General features: G+C 37.5%; 1 protein-coding gene across 11 annotated transcripts in view; it reads left to right on the forward strand.

Annotated features, from left to right (window-relative positions):
- LOC132830290 (kinase suppressor of Ras 1-like) overlaps positions 1-18,866 on the forward strand; it is a 205,434-nt gene extending 186,568 nt beyond the window's left edge. For 6 of the 11 annotated variants that reach the window (XM_060847850.1, XM_060847851.1, XM_060847859.1 and 3 more), the window contains 8 exons: positions 2,176-2,224; positions 2,725-3,119; positions 3,731-3,827; positions 4,529-4,662; positions 6,114-6,245; positions 6,524-6,659; positions 7,493-7,626; positions 10,965-11,048. In XM_060847850.1, the coding sequence (XP_060703833.1) occupies positions 2,176-2,224; positions 2,725-3,119; positions 3,731-3,827; positions 4,529-4,662; positions 6,114-6,245; positions 6,524-6,659; positions 7,493-7,626; positions 10,965-11,034 (1,147 nt within the window). In that variant the 3' untranslated portion in view covers positions 11,035-11,048. Of the gene's footprint in view, positions 1-2,175; positions 2,225-2,724; positions 3,120-3,730; positions 3,828-4,528; positions 4,663-6,113; positions 6,246-6,523; positions 6,660-7,492; positions 7,627-10,964; positions 11,049-14,350; positions 14,388-16,126; positions 16,587-16,674 lie in introns of those variants that run through there. The other 5 variants (XM_060847854.1, XM_060847856.1, XM_060847857.1 and 2 more) reach the window with 5 other exon arrangements.
- The last annotated feature ends 220 nt before the right edge of the window (positions 18,867-19,086 follow it).

Below are 19,086 nucleotides of genomic sequence, written 5' to 3' on the forward strand. Positions count from 1 at the left end.
AGAGACCTGGAATTAGGTTTTGCACTGTTATGATCCGTCTGATGATATTACTGGACAAATACAATCTCAGTCAGGAACTTAGCTTGATTGCATTTTATTTGTTTTGGTTATAACAGTGATATTTCACTGAAACATTAGCACACAATACTGCAGATTTTGCTTCAACAGCAAAGTGGAAGTTTATTACAAAAGTGTGATGATGTAATAGAATAATCTAAACTATCTATTTATAATACAATTTTAAAGATATTTAAACACATAAAAGTATAAACCCCTTAATTCCAAAACACTCCTTTTTATAAATTTGCAAAGAAACAAAACAACATATGAATAGTAGCAAAAATATGCCTCTGGTACAGTTGCTAAAACATTGCTCATACAAGGGGCACCTTGTTCTCACACAGGGTGGTGCATGTATGGAATGAGCTACCAGAGGAAGAGGTGGAGGCTGGTACAATTACAACATTTGAAATGCATCTGGATGGTATAAGAATTGGAAGGGTTGAGGGGGATATGGGCCAATGCTGGCAAATGGGACTAGACTTTAGGATATCTGGTCAGCATGGACGAGTTGGACTGAAGGGTCTGTTTCCGTGCTGTAAATCTCTATAACTGAGTCCCTGTACCTAATACATTTGGAGGTTTGTGTCAGTTGTAACTTTAAACTTTTATTTGTTTTGGTTTTAATAAAGTGATATCTCACTGAAACACAATGTTGCAGATTTTGCTTTAACACAAAGGTGGAAGTTTGCAACTCCTGGAGCTACCATTCTCACCTGAGCTTCACTCAATTTAGCTTTAAGTAACTTCTTTTGAGATTTTAATCCCAGCATTTCTGATCTGGGGCTAACAATTACTCTACGCTCTGAAGTAATCACATTCATTATATCTACCCTTCCCTTTTTAGGGCATTGCTGTATGCAGCCATGTTGTTCCAAAGCATTCACAAGAGCTATGAAAAGCAGAAATAACCCTTAAAACTGCCAGTTTAAAAGTTTACAATTAAATTGTGTTCATTTTTGTTTGGAAAGTAAAGTAAAAATCCCTAAGAATTTTGTTCAGAGCAAGTACAGTTCTAGTGCAATTGAGTTGTCATATCCTTTTCACTCCTTCACTTCTCCAAAATGCTTGGCCTGTTATAAGGGAGGCAGTGTACATGCAAGGTTCCTACTTTTATGCCATACCCAGTTGCTGTTTAGTTCCAGTCCAATACTGGACTCCAGTTGGACATTATTGCCCCAGTTTACATTTGTTGATGTTGATCACGGGCTGGAAGTGAAAGCAAGTTGAGATTTTTCTTTTAGATTGAGGTGCATCCAAGGCCAATAACTGGAATTCTAGGAGCTCCTTTGAGCTTGGCTTTGGTACTGCGGGCCTAGACCAAGAGCAACACTGAGCCAATGATTTCTGTCCCAGCTCTGGATGGAACAAAGTGTTTGCTATCTAAGTGTTGTATGTGTGTTCAGATCCGTAATGTGATGTTTTTCAGCTTTAACTGATTGAAGTTGTGTTTTCAGTTTTACTGTTTCTTAATACCGTAAGTTCCATTAAGTTTTCCCTTCAAGTCAGCATCCTAAGCTGAGTCTCAGTGTAGAGTAATTGTAGCATTGCGTACTGCTGCCCATGAGGGTAAACATAGATGATATAGCCCTGGCTCAAAAGGTTACATAAGTTTCAGACCTGTGGAGTTGGAGACATTGCCACCTAACATTAACATTTCTGCAACAAATTGCTGGTAAAACACAGCAGCTGTGGCAGCATCTGTGGAGAGAAAGCAGAGTTAACATTTCAGGGACCAGCAAACCCCACCCCCAGAACTGTGCTGGCAGACCTGTTGAAATTTTCGAGCAGTTTCTGTTTCTGATTTCCAGCATTCACACATTTTTTTTGTTCAGTATTCACACTTATGTTGCACAACTGAACAGTTTAATCTTGTCCACCCGGTTACAAACAAAAGGTATTCTGTTATTGCTAAGCATATTGAATCAAAGTAACAACAGTAATTTTTACTCCACGCAATGTGGTGTGACTGTTCAGTTTCAAATATCCACTCAAAGTTAGTTTCTTGGATCTGCTTGCTTCATTCATTTGGGTGGAATGAGACCTTCACCCACTGCATTGCCAGATTGATGTAATATACTGGTACCAAATACAGCTTATATTTTCGTCTTGCAGTACCGTTGAGGAAACTGAACCAGAAGTCGCTGAAGATCTGGATGCGGAGGTATGTTGTTGGGGAAAAAAGTACGACACTATAGTATTGTAATGTGAAGCTCTGGTCTTATTTTTGGATGTAGTGTAGTCGGGCATCTACTTACAACCTCATTTAACTAAGGTACAAAAATTATGTGTGGGTCTATTTTGCCCCAGACAGGAGCATAAACTCTTTCACTTGCATATCATACGCTGCCAGAAAGAATATCTCAAAAAATGTAATTGACCTAACTAATTCTGTTCAGATTGGGATTTATTGCAAATAGCTAACTTCTAATTTTAGAACTAGAAGTGGATCAAATAGTTCATAACTGATTTGCAGTAATGCAGTTGAAAGGGATAAAGTTTAATGATAGTGTTAATTGCAAAACCTGATGCAAGAGGCAAAACTCTTATTCCTGTATTGCAGTATGGTCAATTGTGGTGGGGGATGAGTACCAAAAGTGCTTTAATAATAAGATCAAGACATGTTTTGTATAACTAAATTGTCCCTTTTGTATTTCCCTTCAGAATGAAGACCATGGACTTGATGATGAGGAAGTTAATAAATCGGAATCAGAATGTGAGACTGATGAGGTGGATGACTTGCCAAATACCAGGTCATACTACAGAGGCCTGATGGCTCGCAAGCCCAGCCAAACCAGTGTCTTTCTTCAGGAATGGGACATTCCTTTCCATGAATTGGAAGTTGGCGAACTGATTGGCAAAGGGCGATGGGGAAAAGTTCATAAAGGACGTTGGCATGGAGAAGTAGCAATTAGGTTGTTGGAGATTGATGGGAATAATCAGGATCATCTGAAATTGTTCAAGAAAGAAGTGATGACTTACCGGCAAACGAGGCATGAAAATGTGGTACTTTTCATGGGAGCTTGTATGCATCCTCCACACTTAGCCATTATTACAAGGTAAAATAAAATGTGAATGATCCCTTTAATTTTGTATTGTAGTTTGCTGTGATATTAACATACAAGACTTTCAGATATTTTTCTGGATTAGTTATGTAAAATAGCACTTAATTTCTAATTATTTCCTCCCAAAAATGATGATTCATTAAACTGAGCAAAATGTATTCTTGTGGCAGTGTACATTGGTGTAGTGCATGTCCATGTCATTGCCCTTAATAGATGCTGCTCCACCTTATAGGAAAATTCCTTTTTCCTGTTTAGTTGAGGGGAATGCTGCTTTCCGTTTGGGGTGTTGTTTTAGGATATCCTGTAGCTGCTCACAGAGGTATCATCTGAAGGCATTGGAGCACTATTCAATTGCATACCTCCTCTCTGCAGTAGTAGATGGCATAACTGACCATTCAACATGTTTAACACACCTTTTATTGTTTGTTCAATGAAAAGTCTTAACATTAATTGGTGAAATCAAAATGTTAATGAATCATACCTGCTTTTAGTTAATACTTGTCATCCTGGTTTCAGTATGCTTTTTCAAAAAGCCTATTTCCAGATTTTAAGTATTTGCATAATATTTTCTGGTTCTGCGTATAACAAACATACTTTTGTTTTAGTTTCTGTAAAGGGCGAACACTCTTCTCATTTGTGAGAGATTCTAAAATCACACTGGATATTAACAAGATCAGGCAAATTGCACAAGAAATCATAAAAGTAAGTCTGTGTAGCAAATTTATTAGCTTTACCTAAAGACTAAGATTGCAGTCGTACTAAAACAGTGAGCATAATTTCTGTTCTAGAACAGTTTGGCAATTGCAAACAATATTTGTAACTTTTAGAATTTGAATTTTGTTGGGGAATGGTTAAATTACTGATTTTGTGTAGCTACCCACAGAAATTTAACACTATCTTCAGGGTCTGCATTCATTCTGCTTCAGTGTTTGTATGCTGGACATCATTGTATCTTGCTGCAGTTTTCTTTTCTTTCCTATTGTATATTTTCTGCAAATTTCTTCTAATTTGTTAATTAAGTAAAGGTACACACACTGTCATGCTACTTTTAAAGGCAAGAGTTATTTTTCCATCCAAGAATGCGCTTTAAATGTTTCATACTTGTTTTTTTGTAGGTTTTATATTTGTCACTTACAGTTGCCTGTCATTTTCTTTGTTGTATACATTCTAGCATATGCTTTTTATTGTATACATTCTAGCATATGCTGTGCTCCTCATTATTGGGTAGAATAAGTTCCATGCATCATTTTGTTGCTTGTGCACACACTATTGGTATTTAACAATTCTACCAGACATTTGTATTCTTAAATTATTCTTATTTTTGTACTTATAATGTTTATGTAAATAATTTCTTCCCTTTTAAATATAATTCCCCGACTGTACATTTTTCCTTGATTCTGTAGGGGATGGGGTACCTTCATGCAAGAGGTATAGTGCATAAGGATCTAAAATCAAAGAATATCTTCTATGACAATGGCAAAGTTGTAATTACAGACTTTGGACTATTTGGTATATCTGGTGTTGTACAAGAAGACAGGTGAGAGAATATCTGAATACATATAACCAATGTCAGCTGTGCAAAGAGTTTGCTTATTTTCTTATAATTTTGTTTCCTAATTCTTTTCTCTTTCCCTTGCCATTTGTTCAAATGAGAATATCTTCATTTACGTTGCTAGAATTCATTTATATGCGAGTATTCACAAGTGAGCATCAATAGTGTGAGTGGTTGATATTGCATTGATTTTGGCCTCGCCTGGTTCCTACATGTGTACTGTACCTGTGGGGGTCACTATAAATGGTTATTTGGGAACATCAGCTTGGGTGACTTCCCAAGTAGGATTTTTCAAAAAATTGTCATTTTTCTATCACGATTGCAATTGTAACTGCAGATGGACTGAAATTTAGATGGAAAGGATAAAATTGCCACATCAGAGGACCATATGCCAATTTTCTCTTTGTTTTCAAAGATGCTATTTTTCCCCTAGAGGTTTTTGATGTTTAAAAAACTTAAATACAACTGCAGATGAAATATTGGAATCTTAATTAACAAAAATTGCATTCATTGTTTCTGTGAAATTTCTAAATTTTAACGTAAGCATTTCTTCTCAGTGCCATTTGAAGAGATTCTTATTACAATTGATCATGGTGACAGGGTTTATTTCAGCCAACTGAAACCATTGGTCATTAGTTTAAGATGATTATGAATCACAGCCATTTGCTGTCAGCAGAGAGTAGTTTTACTTAATGTGACTAAGAGGGCTACAATATTAATCCTGAGGGACTGCAGCAATATTCCTGAATTGCTGAGTTAGAGAGAGAAGTTCTACTCCATATAGTTCTTTCTGAACATAGGACTGCAAGTTTACAGTGAAGAAAGCTCCTGACATGGGATCATATTGCCACTCCTTCACCGTCAGTAGGCCAGAAACCCAGAGTTCCTTCCCTACGTGGACTGGGACAGTTCAAGGTGGCAGCTTGGTATATCTTCCCAAAGGCATTTGGGGATAGGCATCAAATGTTGGCCTTGCCAGTAATACCTTAGCCATGAATTTTAAAACAATAATAACCACTGTATGTACTTTTAATATTGACAGCTACAGTTTATTTATCTGATTGACTTACAATTTGTTTCGAATGTACATTCATTGCCGATCTACACAGGATCAGTGCAAAAATCATTACAATTAGTTTTGGATCACTGGTCTCCATTATAAATTATGCAGAGGTCTTTCCTAAGTATTGATCAACTCCAAACTCATAACATGTGGGGAATGGATGGGGTGATGCTTGATTGTTATGATAACATTTGACAATATGAACCATATATAATGTCCACATGAAAAGGAATCAGAGACTTGCCAGTGCCAATTGTATCCAGACATGAACTGGTGCTTTCAAACAAGGGTGAATGTGATGTATCTCTCACATTTTTCTGTTTTAGCAATCATGTTAAAGTAGTTTTCTAATTTTATGATGGAATCATTACAGGAGAGAGAATGAATTGAAGCTGCCAAATGGATGGTTATGCTATGTAGCTCCTGAAATAGTCCAAGAAATGTATTCAGGCAAGGATGAAGACAAACTTCCATTTTCAAAGGCGGGGGATGTATATGCATTTGGGTAAGATCTATTATGCCCATATATTGTAGACTAATGTTTCTTAGAAAGTGAATGATTTTTCATTTAGGCTTGCTTCTAAGGACTTCTGTAGAAAAAGTTCATTGTTTGCAATGCAATGGCCCCACAGGTGTGTAACTGGGTTACATTCTGAAGTAAGCTAGCGAATTGAATGTTTAAGTATGCTCTATAGTGTTGGTGTAGTATGAGCTGTGGAATTTTTTTGAAGTCTGCAATTTTCGTATAATACCCATTTTTGACTAATTTCCTAATTTTTGCAGGACTATTTGGTATGAGCTTCAGGCCAGAGAATGGCCATTTAAGAACCAACCTGTTGAGGCAATAATCTGGCAAGTTGGTAGTGGAGAAGGAGTCCAAAATCTACTAGCTCAGATTTCCTTGGGAAAAGAAGTGACGGTGAGTAAGACTTATTGTAGAATAGCTATTGATTTGGTTGCGCAACATTGAGTTCCTCCAAAGTCATCAGAATCTCTGACTTGTAAGCTTTAGAAAAATGTCTTCAAGTGCTAAAATTATTTTAAAATCATGTGACTAGTTTCATTTGAAGACGGATATTTTAAGAGAAATTTGTTAAATGTATTTGAGCATCTGTTTTGGAGTTACTACATTCCCTTCCTGGAATTGTTAAAATTTCAATTATATTATTTCCATATATGACTAATGATTAACCTTTCTCCAGGGACTCCTTGAATAAATCAGTGCGGCATGTAGAGCATTGGATCCAAGGTTCAATTCCCACACAATGTCGTTAGTTGATCTCTGAATAGAAATACTAAAATTAATCTCTGTGACAAACACAATCTTCGAATCATCAGTAGCTTATTACAAGTTAAAACAGAAAATACTCAAAACATTTCGTAGGTTAGTCAGCATTTGTCAAATTCCCCCTCCTAGTTAAAATTTGAAAGAATAAAGACAAATAGCAATTAAAAGAATAGAACATAGGGGAGGAGGAGAGAAATACACATTTTCACAAATTGGAAACAAGTAGGTTAAATAGTTAAGCTGATATTTAAAATGATTTTGTGACACACAACATGTGAATACTGAGGCAAATCAGTATAAGTCTGTTGAACTGGTCAAACCTCCTGAGAATATGAGAATAGAAACAATGCTTAATGGTGTTCATGGTTAGGTTCCTCACGGACCAAGCCAAACCATTGGACCAAAGTTTCACATCAGTAAAGGATGAATAGAAACACTGACAATATCTTCTGCTTTCTCTGTAGGAAATTCTGTCTGCATGTTGGTCTTATGATCAAAATGAAAGGCCAACTTTTACTCAGCTGATGGACATGCTTGAAAAACTGCCAAAACTCAACAGGCGACTTTCTCATCCAGGTCACTTCTGGAAATCTGCAGAGTTAGTATCGCTTCATGTTCTTTTTTTTTGTACCTAAATTCACAGTGCTTTGTTCAGTTTTCCTTGCAGTCAGCTCCATTGTTGGGATGTGTCTGTGCTTACTGGCATAAAGAAACAGAAAATGCTGCTAAAAAGCAGCATCTGTGGACAGTGAACCAGAATTAATAGAGTTTCAGCTCTCTGACTCATTCATTAAAAATGTAAGGGTTTCAAGGAAGGGAAGGGCTCTCAAAGGTGGGAAAACAAACAAGTGTAGGTTTGGTAGAGAGCAAAAGAGATTGCACGACAACCTTTGTTATTCATGGCTAAGAGGTGGGATGACAGGATAAGTGAATAAATATCATGTCTAGTGGAGGTATGAATGTCAAGATACAGTATAACTGATATGTTCGAAAAGTAAAGGAACTGAAAGAGAAACAGGAGCAAAAATCCAAACCGGCAACAAAATGGGGTCATTGGTTACAAACTAAAACTGTTGAATTCAGAATGAACAGGTCTGTAGAGTTTCCAAATGAAAGCGCCCTATTCCCATGAGCTTGCATTGAACTTCTTTCAAACATTATGGTAGGTCAAAGATAGAATGGCCAAATTGGAAACAATGTGGAGAAATAACATGACAAGTGATTGGAAGCTTGAGGTTATGCATGATCTCAAAGTTTGGTATGTAAAGGAGACCACATTGTAGGTAACAAATATAGTTGACTAAATTGAAATATGCACAAGGTAAATTGTTGCTCCGTTTGAAAGGAGTGCTTGAGCCCTAGATGGGGATGAGGTGAGAGCAGGTGTCAGTTACATCTCCTGTGACTGAATTGAAAGGTATCTATCAGAGGAAAGGGTGGGGGGGGGGGGGGAGGGGGGAATATTGGGGATGACTGAAATGGACCAGGATGTTGCATAGGGTGCAGCCACTTGGGAATTACCGAGAGGGGAGGTGAAGATATGTTTGTTGTTGGCATCACACTGACAGAACTTGCTCCACTGCAAACATAGGCTGTGGAGTAGAATGTCAGGACAAAGAAAGACCAATCATGCTTCTGGGAGGAAAGAGGATGAAATGGCATGGGCAGAATTGAGGGCCTTGTAAATGATAGAAAGGTAAATGTTTGGTTTACGAAAGAGAAAGGCACATTGGAAGCATTAGTCTGGATGATTGTATCATTTAAATAGTTGCAAAAGAAACTGAGAAATTGGGAGACTAAATTAATCAGTTTCCACCAGGTCTAGTGTTTTAATCCTTGTATACTTTACATGTATTCTGGCTCCTCAGGTAAAATTTAAACTGCAGAGGTTCAACTTGAACTTTATGGGCGGCACGGTGGCACAGTGGTTAGCACTGCTGCCTCACAGCACCTGTAGACCCGGGTTCAATTCCCGACTCAGGTGACTGACTGTGTGGAGTTTGCACGTTCTCCCCGTGTCTGCGTGGGTTTCCTCCGGGTGCTCCGGTTTCCTCCCACAGTCCAAAGATGTGCGGGTCAGGTGAATTGGCCATGCTAAATTGCCCGTAGTGTTAGGTAAGGGGTATATGTAGGGGTATGGGTGGGTTGCGCTTCGGCGGGTCGGTGTGGACTTGTTGGGCCGAAGGGCCTGTTTCCACACTGTAAGTCTAATCTAATCTAGTCTTGAGTTTGGTAACTTTGCCCTTTCACATGTTTACAAGTAAATAAAGTTTCTTAATTATAGCATTTTAGTTTTTAAATCTTTTTTTGTTCAGAATTTTATTTTTTATTTTGGGCAGAGTTGTAAGAAATAGGCAGGCCTCTACCAACCTTGCACTGCATACAATTACTGGGGAATCTGAGAGAGGGCTGAAAATGTATTGCTGGAAAAGCGCAGCAGGTCAGGCAGCATCCAAGAGCAGGAGGAATCCTCCTGCTCTTGGATGCTGCCTGACCTGCTGCGCTTTTCCAGCAACACATTTTCAGCTCTGATCTCCAGCATCTGCAGTCCTCACTTTCTCCTAATCTGGGAGAGGGGCTGAGAGACCTTCTTTATAATTTTTTTTTTTCCTTCCCTTACAAAATCCCACAGCTCTTGACATTGTACAACTAGTCCAGCTGAGACGACTAACTGTATTGGGAATTAAAATTTGGTTATTTTCTGTTCTGGCAGGTTAAGTTTAAGTGGAAACCTAGACTTTGTGGAGTCCTTTCCATACTATTACTACTTTAGTTGCAGCAAGAATCAATCCCCAATCGATTTTATTTTGTAGGAACTTTCCTTGTGTGGTGCTTGCACAAAATATTTTTCTTCGTGTTCCTTTGATGCTGCACAAGTTGCAGGAATATCTGAGATCACATTTTCTTTGAGTGGGCAGCAGGCCGAGTGGATACCAATGCCACTGGGAAGACAAGCTCCAAAACACGTTATCTGATCTCATTACAGTAATGTTAGCCGGTTGCTAGTGTTAAATGAGTATTGACCAGCAGCTCATCACTGGAAGGCACAGAAAATCTGGTAGTCCCCCTGTGTAGCCATTAAAGACATGGGATTGTAGACAATGCACATGGATGGCTCAGCAGCAGCTGTGATCTTTAAACCCTAGAGTTTCAGACTGACCCCCACAGTTAAGTGTTGGTAAAGTAGATTTTAAATTTCTTGGGTTAGCTGATAGTTCCTTTTGAGAATTTCTGTTCTGATTCCACAGATGGGTACAATCTCCATCTAGCAGGAGACCATAATTGCCTCAGGAACCCTAAATAAATAGTGTTGGGACCAATTTGTGTGCTTTTACATGGTGCATGGCTGTTTTCATGGGAGTACTGGCTTATTTGGAAAAGTTCAGCATTGTGCTTTCTACCCAAAAGGAATTATTTTGAGTGTTTTTTTCCCCCAAAATGTTTGCTTTACCATACATTGTGCTAAAGTAGGTGACAAAGCTTCCACCAACTTGGATTTTGCTTGAGAGCTGACGTCATATTATATTTGTACGCTTAGGAATGTATAACTTAAACCTCTGAATTGAAAAGAAAGTCGAGACTCGACCATTTTAAAAATACTTACTTTTTAAACTGTATTTTCTTATCACGACTTAAACATAAAATCACTAACGCTTCTTTTCTTTTTTTTTTCTTTTGGGTCTGTTCTTCATCTTTCTCCATCTATCTTCTCGTTCTTGTGTGAACACTGTGGTATCCTCTTGTAATTCCTTGGACATCCATATTCCTGGACTTCTAACCTGTATTACTATACTACATATGATCTTTTATTTGAACACCATCGTTCACTTGTATTTAAACTTTGAAAACTGTTAAACCTTGATATTCCTTTCTTTTTTTTATTTTTAATGTTTTTGGGAATATTAAAATATTTGTTACTGAATCATGCCCTCCAAGATGCTGGCACCCTTATTCTCTCCATGACCATCACTGGCATCGAGCCTTGCATCATCACCCTGCTTTGTAATCTTCAACAAGACCTTTGACAGGCTAACTTGGATCTAATGTACCTCCTTCTGTTTGTCTGTAGTATTTCTATTTCTAATAAAGATAGTCTTACTTTTGATCAGTGTCATTTTTCTGGTAGTAACGATCTATAAAGTGGTTGGCTTCCCTCCTTCAAGCATTAGCAGTGGAAACCCTCCGTAAAAGATTGTACTGATTTGCCGTGGGTCTCCTTCAGTTTTGGCGAAATTCAGAAAAGTTTCACTGTTAATATACAGAGCTAAACAAGTAAACTATTCTGAGAGAGATTTCAGTGTTTTTGTTTTCAGATGTTAAGTTGGCCTAAGGCCAAAACATAATATTAAACTCTCATGGATTGTAGGTCATTATGTCAAAGTGTTAGAAAACAAATGATGCAGATCATGTTATGGTTACATCAAGATCAGATGCCATTAAGCGTACAGAGTTCAGTTCTGGGTACCACACTTCAAAGGATATACTGTTTTTGGAGGGAGTCCTTCCCAGGTAAATCTGAATGAAACTGGAATGAAAAGGTTAAATTTTGAGGGAAATTGCAAAGATTGGGCTTATATCCTACAAATTGAAATTTGAGGTGGTCTCGTTCAGATATTCAAGATGACTAAAGGAGTTGATATGGTTAAAAGACAAAATTTCCTTTAGGGGAGTTTAGAATTAGGGGCATGGAGGTAATCCATTCAAAAGTCGTATCAGGGAGAACTTCTTCCCACAATGGGACATAGAAATCCACCCAAAGAGCTGCTGAGTCTCAATCATATGTAAATTTCAGAATTGTGATTGATGTGTCTTTATTTAGAGAAGGACGTTAGAAATATAGAACACCAATTTGATGCCATTAAGATTTCAATCAGCTATAATCTAATTAAATGACAGATCAGACTCAAGGCTGTATGACCAACCCTTGTCCCTATATTGCAGAATGGAGTCTACAGTGTACTGAACTAATAGTATGTTTGGGTGGAAGTTTTTGAGTCTTTGGAACTCTTCCTGAAACAAGTTGTTTGCTGACACCAACAATCCACTGATAAGATTTACAAGGATGTTGCCAGGGTTGGAGGATTTGAGCTATAGGGAGAGATTGAATAGGCTGGGGCTGTTTTCCCTGGAGTGTCGGACGCTGAGGGGTGACCTTATAGAGGTTAATAAAATCATGAGGGGCATGGAGAGGATAAATAGACAAACTCTCTTTCCTGGGACGGGGGAGTCCAGAACTACAGGACATAGGTTTAGGGTGAGAGGGGAAAGATATAAAAGTGACCTAAGGAGCAACTTTTCACGCAGAGAGTGGTATGTGAATAGAATGAGCTGCTCGAGGAAGTGGTGAAGGCTAGTACAATTGCAACATTTAAATGGTATTTGGATGGGTATGTGAATAGGAAGGGATGTGGACCAGTTGCTGGCAGGTGGGACTAGATTGGGTTGGGATATCTGGTTGGTATGGACGAGTTGGACCAAAGGGTCTGTTTCCGTGCTGTACATTTCTATGACTCTGATTCTAATTGCCAACTGCCCATGCTCATCTGAGTTTTCTCATTCTCTGCATATGTGTACATCATTTTTTAAAAAAGCTGATTTTAAACAAATATTAAATCTACTTTGCCTGACATTTTATCCATTTTCCAATGTTCTTTCATTCAGTTCTTTCTTCTTTTTTGTGTTTGCTAGTTTTTTTGTTGCAATTTTAAAAATGTGCCTTAATGTGTCAACAGATGCAGCCTTCCTGAAAAGGTGGTGGAACTCAAAGTAGATTTTTAAAACCGATCTCTAGGTTTTTGTTGAGAAAGGGAGTGAAAAATTTTTCGGGATAGATGGGAATGCACACTTGATCAGATCAGCCATGATAGCTTTGGTTACCAGAGCAGGTTGGAGCAACTAAATGTCCCACTCCTGTTCTATTGTCATGTGTATTTAAGTTTGCATCTAAAAGGCATTGCACATCAAGTATCCATGTGGCAGGTGGAGCTCTGAAGAATTGTCAGGTGCTTCCCTGCAATGAGGGAGAGAAAACAGAAGAGAGCATTAGCCAGGACACATTTTGTCAGTGTTGTTTGTAAAGTGTCGCTAGGAAAAGGCATAGCACAAGTCTCCAAATTAGGAAGATTTTGAGTGGATAAACTCAAAGGATGGGTGAAACTGTCCACAGGAATATACAAATTCTATGAAATGTAATAACTTGTTCCATAATTTTGCACTCTTCTCTGATTCTGTGTTCTCTTGAACATTGCAGCCTAAGAAATAATCATAAGTTTCTGGAAAAGCTCAGCAGGTCTGGCAGCATTTGTGAAGAGAAATCAGAGTTAACGTTTCAGGTCTGGCGACCGTGTCTCAGAACTGAAGGTCGCTGGAAAATGTCAGATTATGTGCAGAAGGTAGGGTTTGGGGAGGGGTTGGAGTAAATGATAGGTGGAGTTGGATCCCAAAGAGCAAGAACAGTTGGACAGACAACAGAGTGGATAACTATCTGGCTAGGAGAGTGAATAGCTGTTAATGGAAACTGTTGGTGGCTAACAATAGGTAGTGTGTAAAGGCAGACTGTGATAACAAGGCCTGGTGTGGGGTTGAGGGGTGGGTGGGGAGATCTGAGCTTTTCCAGAAGCTTCTATGTTTTTGATTTAACAGCATCTGCAGTTCTTTCAGTTTTTATTTAAGAAATCTTTTTTCCCAGTATCTAAAAACATTGAAGTAACTTTCAGAACTTCCTAGTTACAAAGTTCAGTTAAAAATCTTTTTCACAGTTCCTCAGACATTGTGTTAGTTAGCAGGAAGGCTGTTAATGAGAATACTTACTAAGTTGATTTATTATTTGCTTAATTGAATGGTTGCATAAAGGACTTTTCTTGTTCCAAGGATTTATTTATGAGAATTAGAGGCAAATGCAGGATGTTGAGATTTTATAATGTGAAGGAATGAACTGAGTTATTTTGACTTTTCAAAAAAAACTGAAACAATGTTTATAATGTGATGTAAAATGCAAATCTGGCTTGTTTTCTGTATAGTGGACAGTAAGATTTGAAATGCTTTCCACTATATATACAAAAATAAGATAATAACTTGCTGTTCAACAAAGCTGTTAATGCACTAACTATAAGGAGTTGAATGCAATAATAATGGTATTAAAATGTACTCTAATATATTGCTGATTAAAAGTTAGGAACGAAGCACATAAGAGTTACAGTCAATTTGTTGAAATTGGTACCTGTCATAAGCTGTAATTAGGGAAAATTCAAAATGTATTGCTATTATATTTGGGTTCGAAGATCTGCCTCTTCATTCTAAACAATGTACTGTGTCTCATTTAGGTTGTCATTCTGAAAAAAAAAGACACCACAGCAAGTAGTGAGTAATTGCTTTCAATTTTAGATATACTAACCACCTTCCAAACTTCAAACTTTCATGTCATTTTAACATATCTAATCTAATCTAATCTAATCTAATCCTTACGATCTTAGATGAACACACACTATATCAGTATATATATATTAGTTACAACAAAAAGGCTTTATAGAAGCAGGAAATGTCCGGTGACTAGGTACCAAAGTTAACTTTTCCATTTCCCAATCTGTTGTTTCATTTTAATAGAATTTGTAGGATAATACCAAACATTTTGTAGTGGTATAGTGATAATGTCTCTGGACTGGAGATCCAGAACCTCCAGTTCTGGGGACATAGGTTTGAATGACAGATAAAATTTGAATTCAATACAAATCCTGAGTAAAAAGCTACTCAAAATGCAAAAACAGGAATTGCTGCTGAAAGTCAGCAAATATGGTAGCATATATGGGAAGAAAGCAGAGTTAACATTTGGAGTTCAATGAAAACTCTTCTGAATTTTAGTCTAGTCTAATGATGACCATATAACCATTGTTGATGACTAGTGAACCAAATGGGGTTTCGCAATGTCCATCAGTGAAAAAGACCTGTCATCCTTGTATGGTCTGGCCTAAAAGTGACCCTAGACCCACAACGATATAGTTGACTCTTAACTGCTCTCTTGGCAATAAATGCTTGCTCAGCCAGTGACACCCATATTCCAAGAATGAATTTTTTAAAAATTGCATGTTGCTAATAGTTCTATACATCAGCTAAAATCTCTGTTCAAATTCTACACTAATCATATTTTGATGACCCAGCTTTGTTGAACAGTAAGAGCCAATTAGAGCAACCACCTTCTCTCATACAATTGCACATGAAAGGATTTACCTCACAATAATTTTGTATGTCATGGCCAAAATTGCGATATGTTGTAAATCTGTCATTCCCCTATTATGTCTGAATTAGTTTCCATCTCTTGTTTCTTCAGCCTTTACTTTAATATCGTGTATGGAACGTTGTTCCAATTGAACAAATATTGTCATTCACTAAACTGAATATGAACTCACAATAGGCCTGTACATATAAAGTTCCCTTGAGGCCACTTCCCAGATAAAGCACCAGTGTCCAAAGAATTGCATGTGGCTTGCTTAACATTCAAAGTTACAAGTTTGTCTGCAAATTTCATTGATAGTGTGCTTTCAGAAAATCAGATTTAATTTATTCAGATCTTAATGACAGAAATCCAGAAACAAGAAACAGTAATCTTTGTGTTTCTTACATTGTAACAATGACTAAACTTCAGATAATAATTTAGTTGTAAAATGCTTTGAGATGTCTGGTGATCATGAGAAACTTTTTTTAAAATTTGCTTTTCTTCAATTGTTTAAATGATAGAATATTTACAAACATAATCCTCATGACTCAATTCGCTATACTCACTGATTCTGTGGGTGTGAGAAAAATGGGATAATATGTTCAATCTAACAGGCATTTCTTATTCGTAAACATTCTTTATTGTATGATTCTAAAGGTGAAGTTCTCCAATTTCAGGTAAATTTGGTGTAGGACTTTAGAAGACAAGTAGGCATGAGAACTGGTTTTATATTCAGAAATTAGCACTTTTTCTCGACTACTTTATTGCTTGTACAAATGAAGAAGATATAATACCAGAAGTTGGATATGCATTTTTCACTATGCATGGTTTGTTTCTTTTGTCTTAACTGATTAAAGTTTCAATTCTCCTTTTCTTTCCTTTTTTTCAGATTGTAGCTGTTGATGCAAAATCTGGGTCTGCCTTGCATGCGTACAAAATTTTCTCCCCTGTGATGCAACAACTTTGGCAATCATTCCCATCATTAAATCTTCAAACTTAACCTTTGGAGACAATGTAACAGTAATGTTAATGCTCCCAAGCTTCTTTGCCTTTTCTGAGTTTTCTTTCTCTGGGCTAATGGCTTCAAAGATAACATCGTTTACAGAAAACCATTCTCCATACTAACAGAATGAGCCTGATTACTTGGAATCACTTCAAACAAAATACCTGTTGCTGAGCTGTGTCTGGTTTTACTGACTATACTAATACTACACACATGCTGAAGGAACAAGCAAAACGTTTGCACTGTGTGTGGTTTTCTACTTTTAGGTCTTTATTTGACCATTTAGATCTTGTCCATTTTTAAATTTTTAACTTGCTTACACATTGGCTGTTTTGAGATTGATGTTGGTATGTCTTTTCTTTGCAGTACTATCCCTGCTGGGATAGAATTGGAAAAAGAAGTTAATCTGTTCTATTTCTCCTATTTCTTTTCAGCATTAATAGTAGCAAAGTTCTTGCAAGGTTCGAAAGACTTGACCTGGGAATTCTGGAACAGCAAAGCAATCAAAAGCTTTAATGGGGATGCTCACTTTGTTTTCATGGGTTACGTTTCAGTGATATCATCATCCAGTTATGTTCCTGAAAATATTTCCAAAAATGTTTCTTCGTTCACTACATTTTTCCTGCAACAGTTGAGCTGACGAGCAAGTAAAGAATAGGACTGTTGAGTATTGGGAGACTGGTTGCCAAGTTTTGGTACCTTTTTATACATAGAATTTTTGTTATTTCAAGACATATACTATTTAAGTAGCTTAAAAAAACATTGTCTTAAACATGCCTTGTAATTGCTGGGGATTTTACAATTTCAGTTTATCAGCACTTTCATGTACATTTCAACCCAGTTTCATCCTGAAAACCTCTGTTGAATCCACAGAAAAATATTCAAATCAAGGAATGGAAACAGAGTTAAGCCACTTATTTAAAGTTTTTCACATTAATTGGTGAATCTTACTTGTCTGAATGTTCACAATTGATTAAAAAAAATCTGAAAGGCAAGTTATGAACAGCTTGGGTGTAAGTCTTATCTCCTTCTGTAAATTTGTAGGTACTGTGAGCAGTGAAATAAAGGTGGGGAACGATTGAAACATTCACAATTTGAATGTAAGGTGAAAAATGCTTTAGATGAAATAATATATAATGATTTGTTATCAGAGTGCCAATTAAAAATCTGTGCATGGAATCAAAATTAAGTTGAAAAAACCCTTTAAGAAACAAACGATGAAAGTAACACAGAATTGTAACAGTACATGAGGCCATTTGGTCCTGTATCATCATCAGCTCTTCAAATGAGCAATTTACCTAACATTTGCCCCTATGTTCTCCCTGTAATCTACACATCCTCTCTTTTCAGATAATAACTCAATTCTCTTGACTGCACCTGACTCCACCACACTGAGGCAGAGCATTCTAGATCTAAACCACTCACTGCAGAAAACAGTTCTCCTTATATCTCCATTCTTTTGGAAATTAATTCTAATCTGTACTCTCCCATTCTCAATCCTTCCAACAATGGGAAAGTTTCTTCCTTCTTTATCTTCTGTTTCCAAACTCCACATGATTTTCGGACATCTCTTTCATATCTCCTGCCCATCTTCTTTTCTCTATTGATACCCAGCTTAACTTTCTCAGTCTACATGCTTGAAATTCCTTGTTCCTGGAACCATCTTTGTCAATTTCTCTCCTGTCTTCATAAAGGAATGGAGTGCAACCATAGACACAGTTCTCCAGTTGAGGCTAACCAGTGTTTTATACAAGTTTAACGTGACCTCCTTGCTCTTGTTATCTATGGCCTTCTTAGTGGAGCCGAGGATACTGTATGATTTATCCACTGTTGTCAGTCTGTCCTGCATGACTTATACACAAAATCACCTCCATCCCCCTGCTCCTGCACTCCTTTAGAATTGTATTTTGTTTTGGTATATTGTGTTCTTCCTCACAAATGTATCACTTCAGACTTGACTTCATTGAACTTCATTTGCCATTTCTCTGGCCATTCCACCAACAAATCTCTGATCTTGCTCCTCACAGTTTGCAATGCTTCCAAATTATATCATCTGCAAATTTTGAAATGCTGCCCTGAAGTCAAGGTTGTTAACTTAGAGTTATACAGCACAGAAGCAGTCCTTTTGGTCCAACTTGTCTGCACTGACCAGACATTTCAATCTGACCTTTTTACCATTTGCCAGCATTTGAGCCATATCCTTCTAACCCTTCCTATTCATATACCCATCCAGATGCCTTTAAACTGTTGTAAAGGTACCAGCCTCCACTACTTCCTCTGGCAGCTCATTTCATACACTCACCACCCAAAGCTCCAGGGGAGAAAAGCCTCAGCCTATTCAGCCTTTCCCTATATCTCAAACCCTCCAGTCCGGGTAACATCCTTGTAAATCTTTTCTGCACCTCCTCCAGTTTAAAACTTACAGAAGGGTGACATAGTGGTTCCAAAAGAGCAAGTGTCTGAACATTGACCCTGGGGGAACTTGATTACCAACCTCCCTGCAGTTCAAAAAACATCCATTAACAAGCACACGGTCTGCTGTCAATTGGTCAGTTTTGCATCTCTGTTAGTGTTCATTTTTGTTTCATGAGTTTGGTCTACCTGTACATTTTCTTTGTAGCTGGGGGTGGGGTGGGGAAGGAGGGCGGGTTCGGTGTATGGATATGCATATTGAATGACAAATTTAAATTTGTTGCAGCACCCCGTATACACATGGGTATCTCTTTGACAGCAATATGTTTTGTACCCATGTACAGAAAGTCTGCAGAAAAGATTCCACTTGGAGAAAGTATAGCATAGTGAAAATGCATTTGAAATGCTTTCAGTTGAATGTTGTACTAGATGCA

Source organism: Hemiscyllium ocellatum, chromosome 31 (assembly GCF_020745735.1).
Source record: "Hemiscyllium ocellatum isolate sHemOce1 chromosome 31, sHemOce1.pat.X.cur, whole genome shotgun sequence".
Taxonomy (NCBI): Eukaryota; Metazoa; Chordata; class Chondrichthyes; order Orectolobiformes; family Hemiscylliidae; genus Hemiscyllium; species Hemiscyllium ocellatum.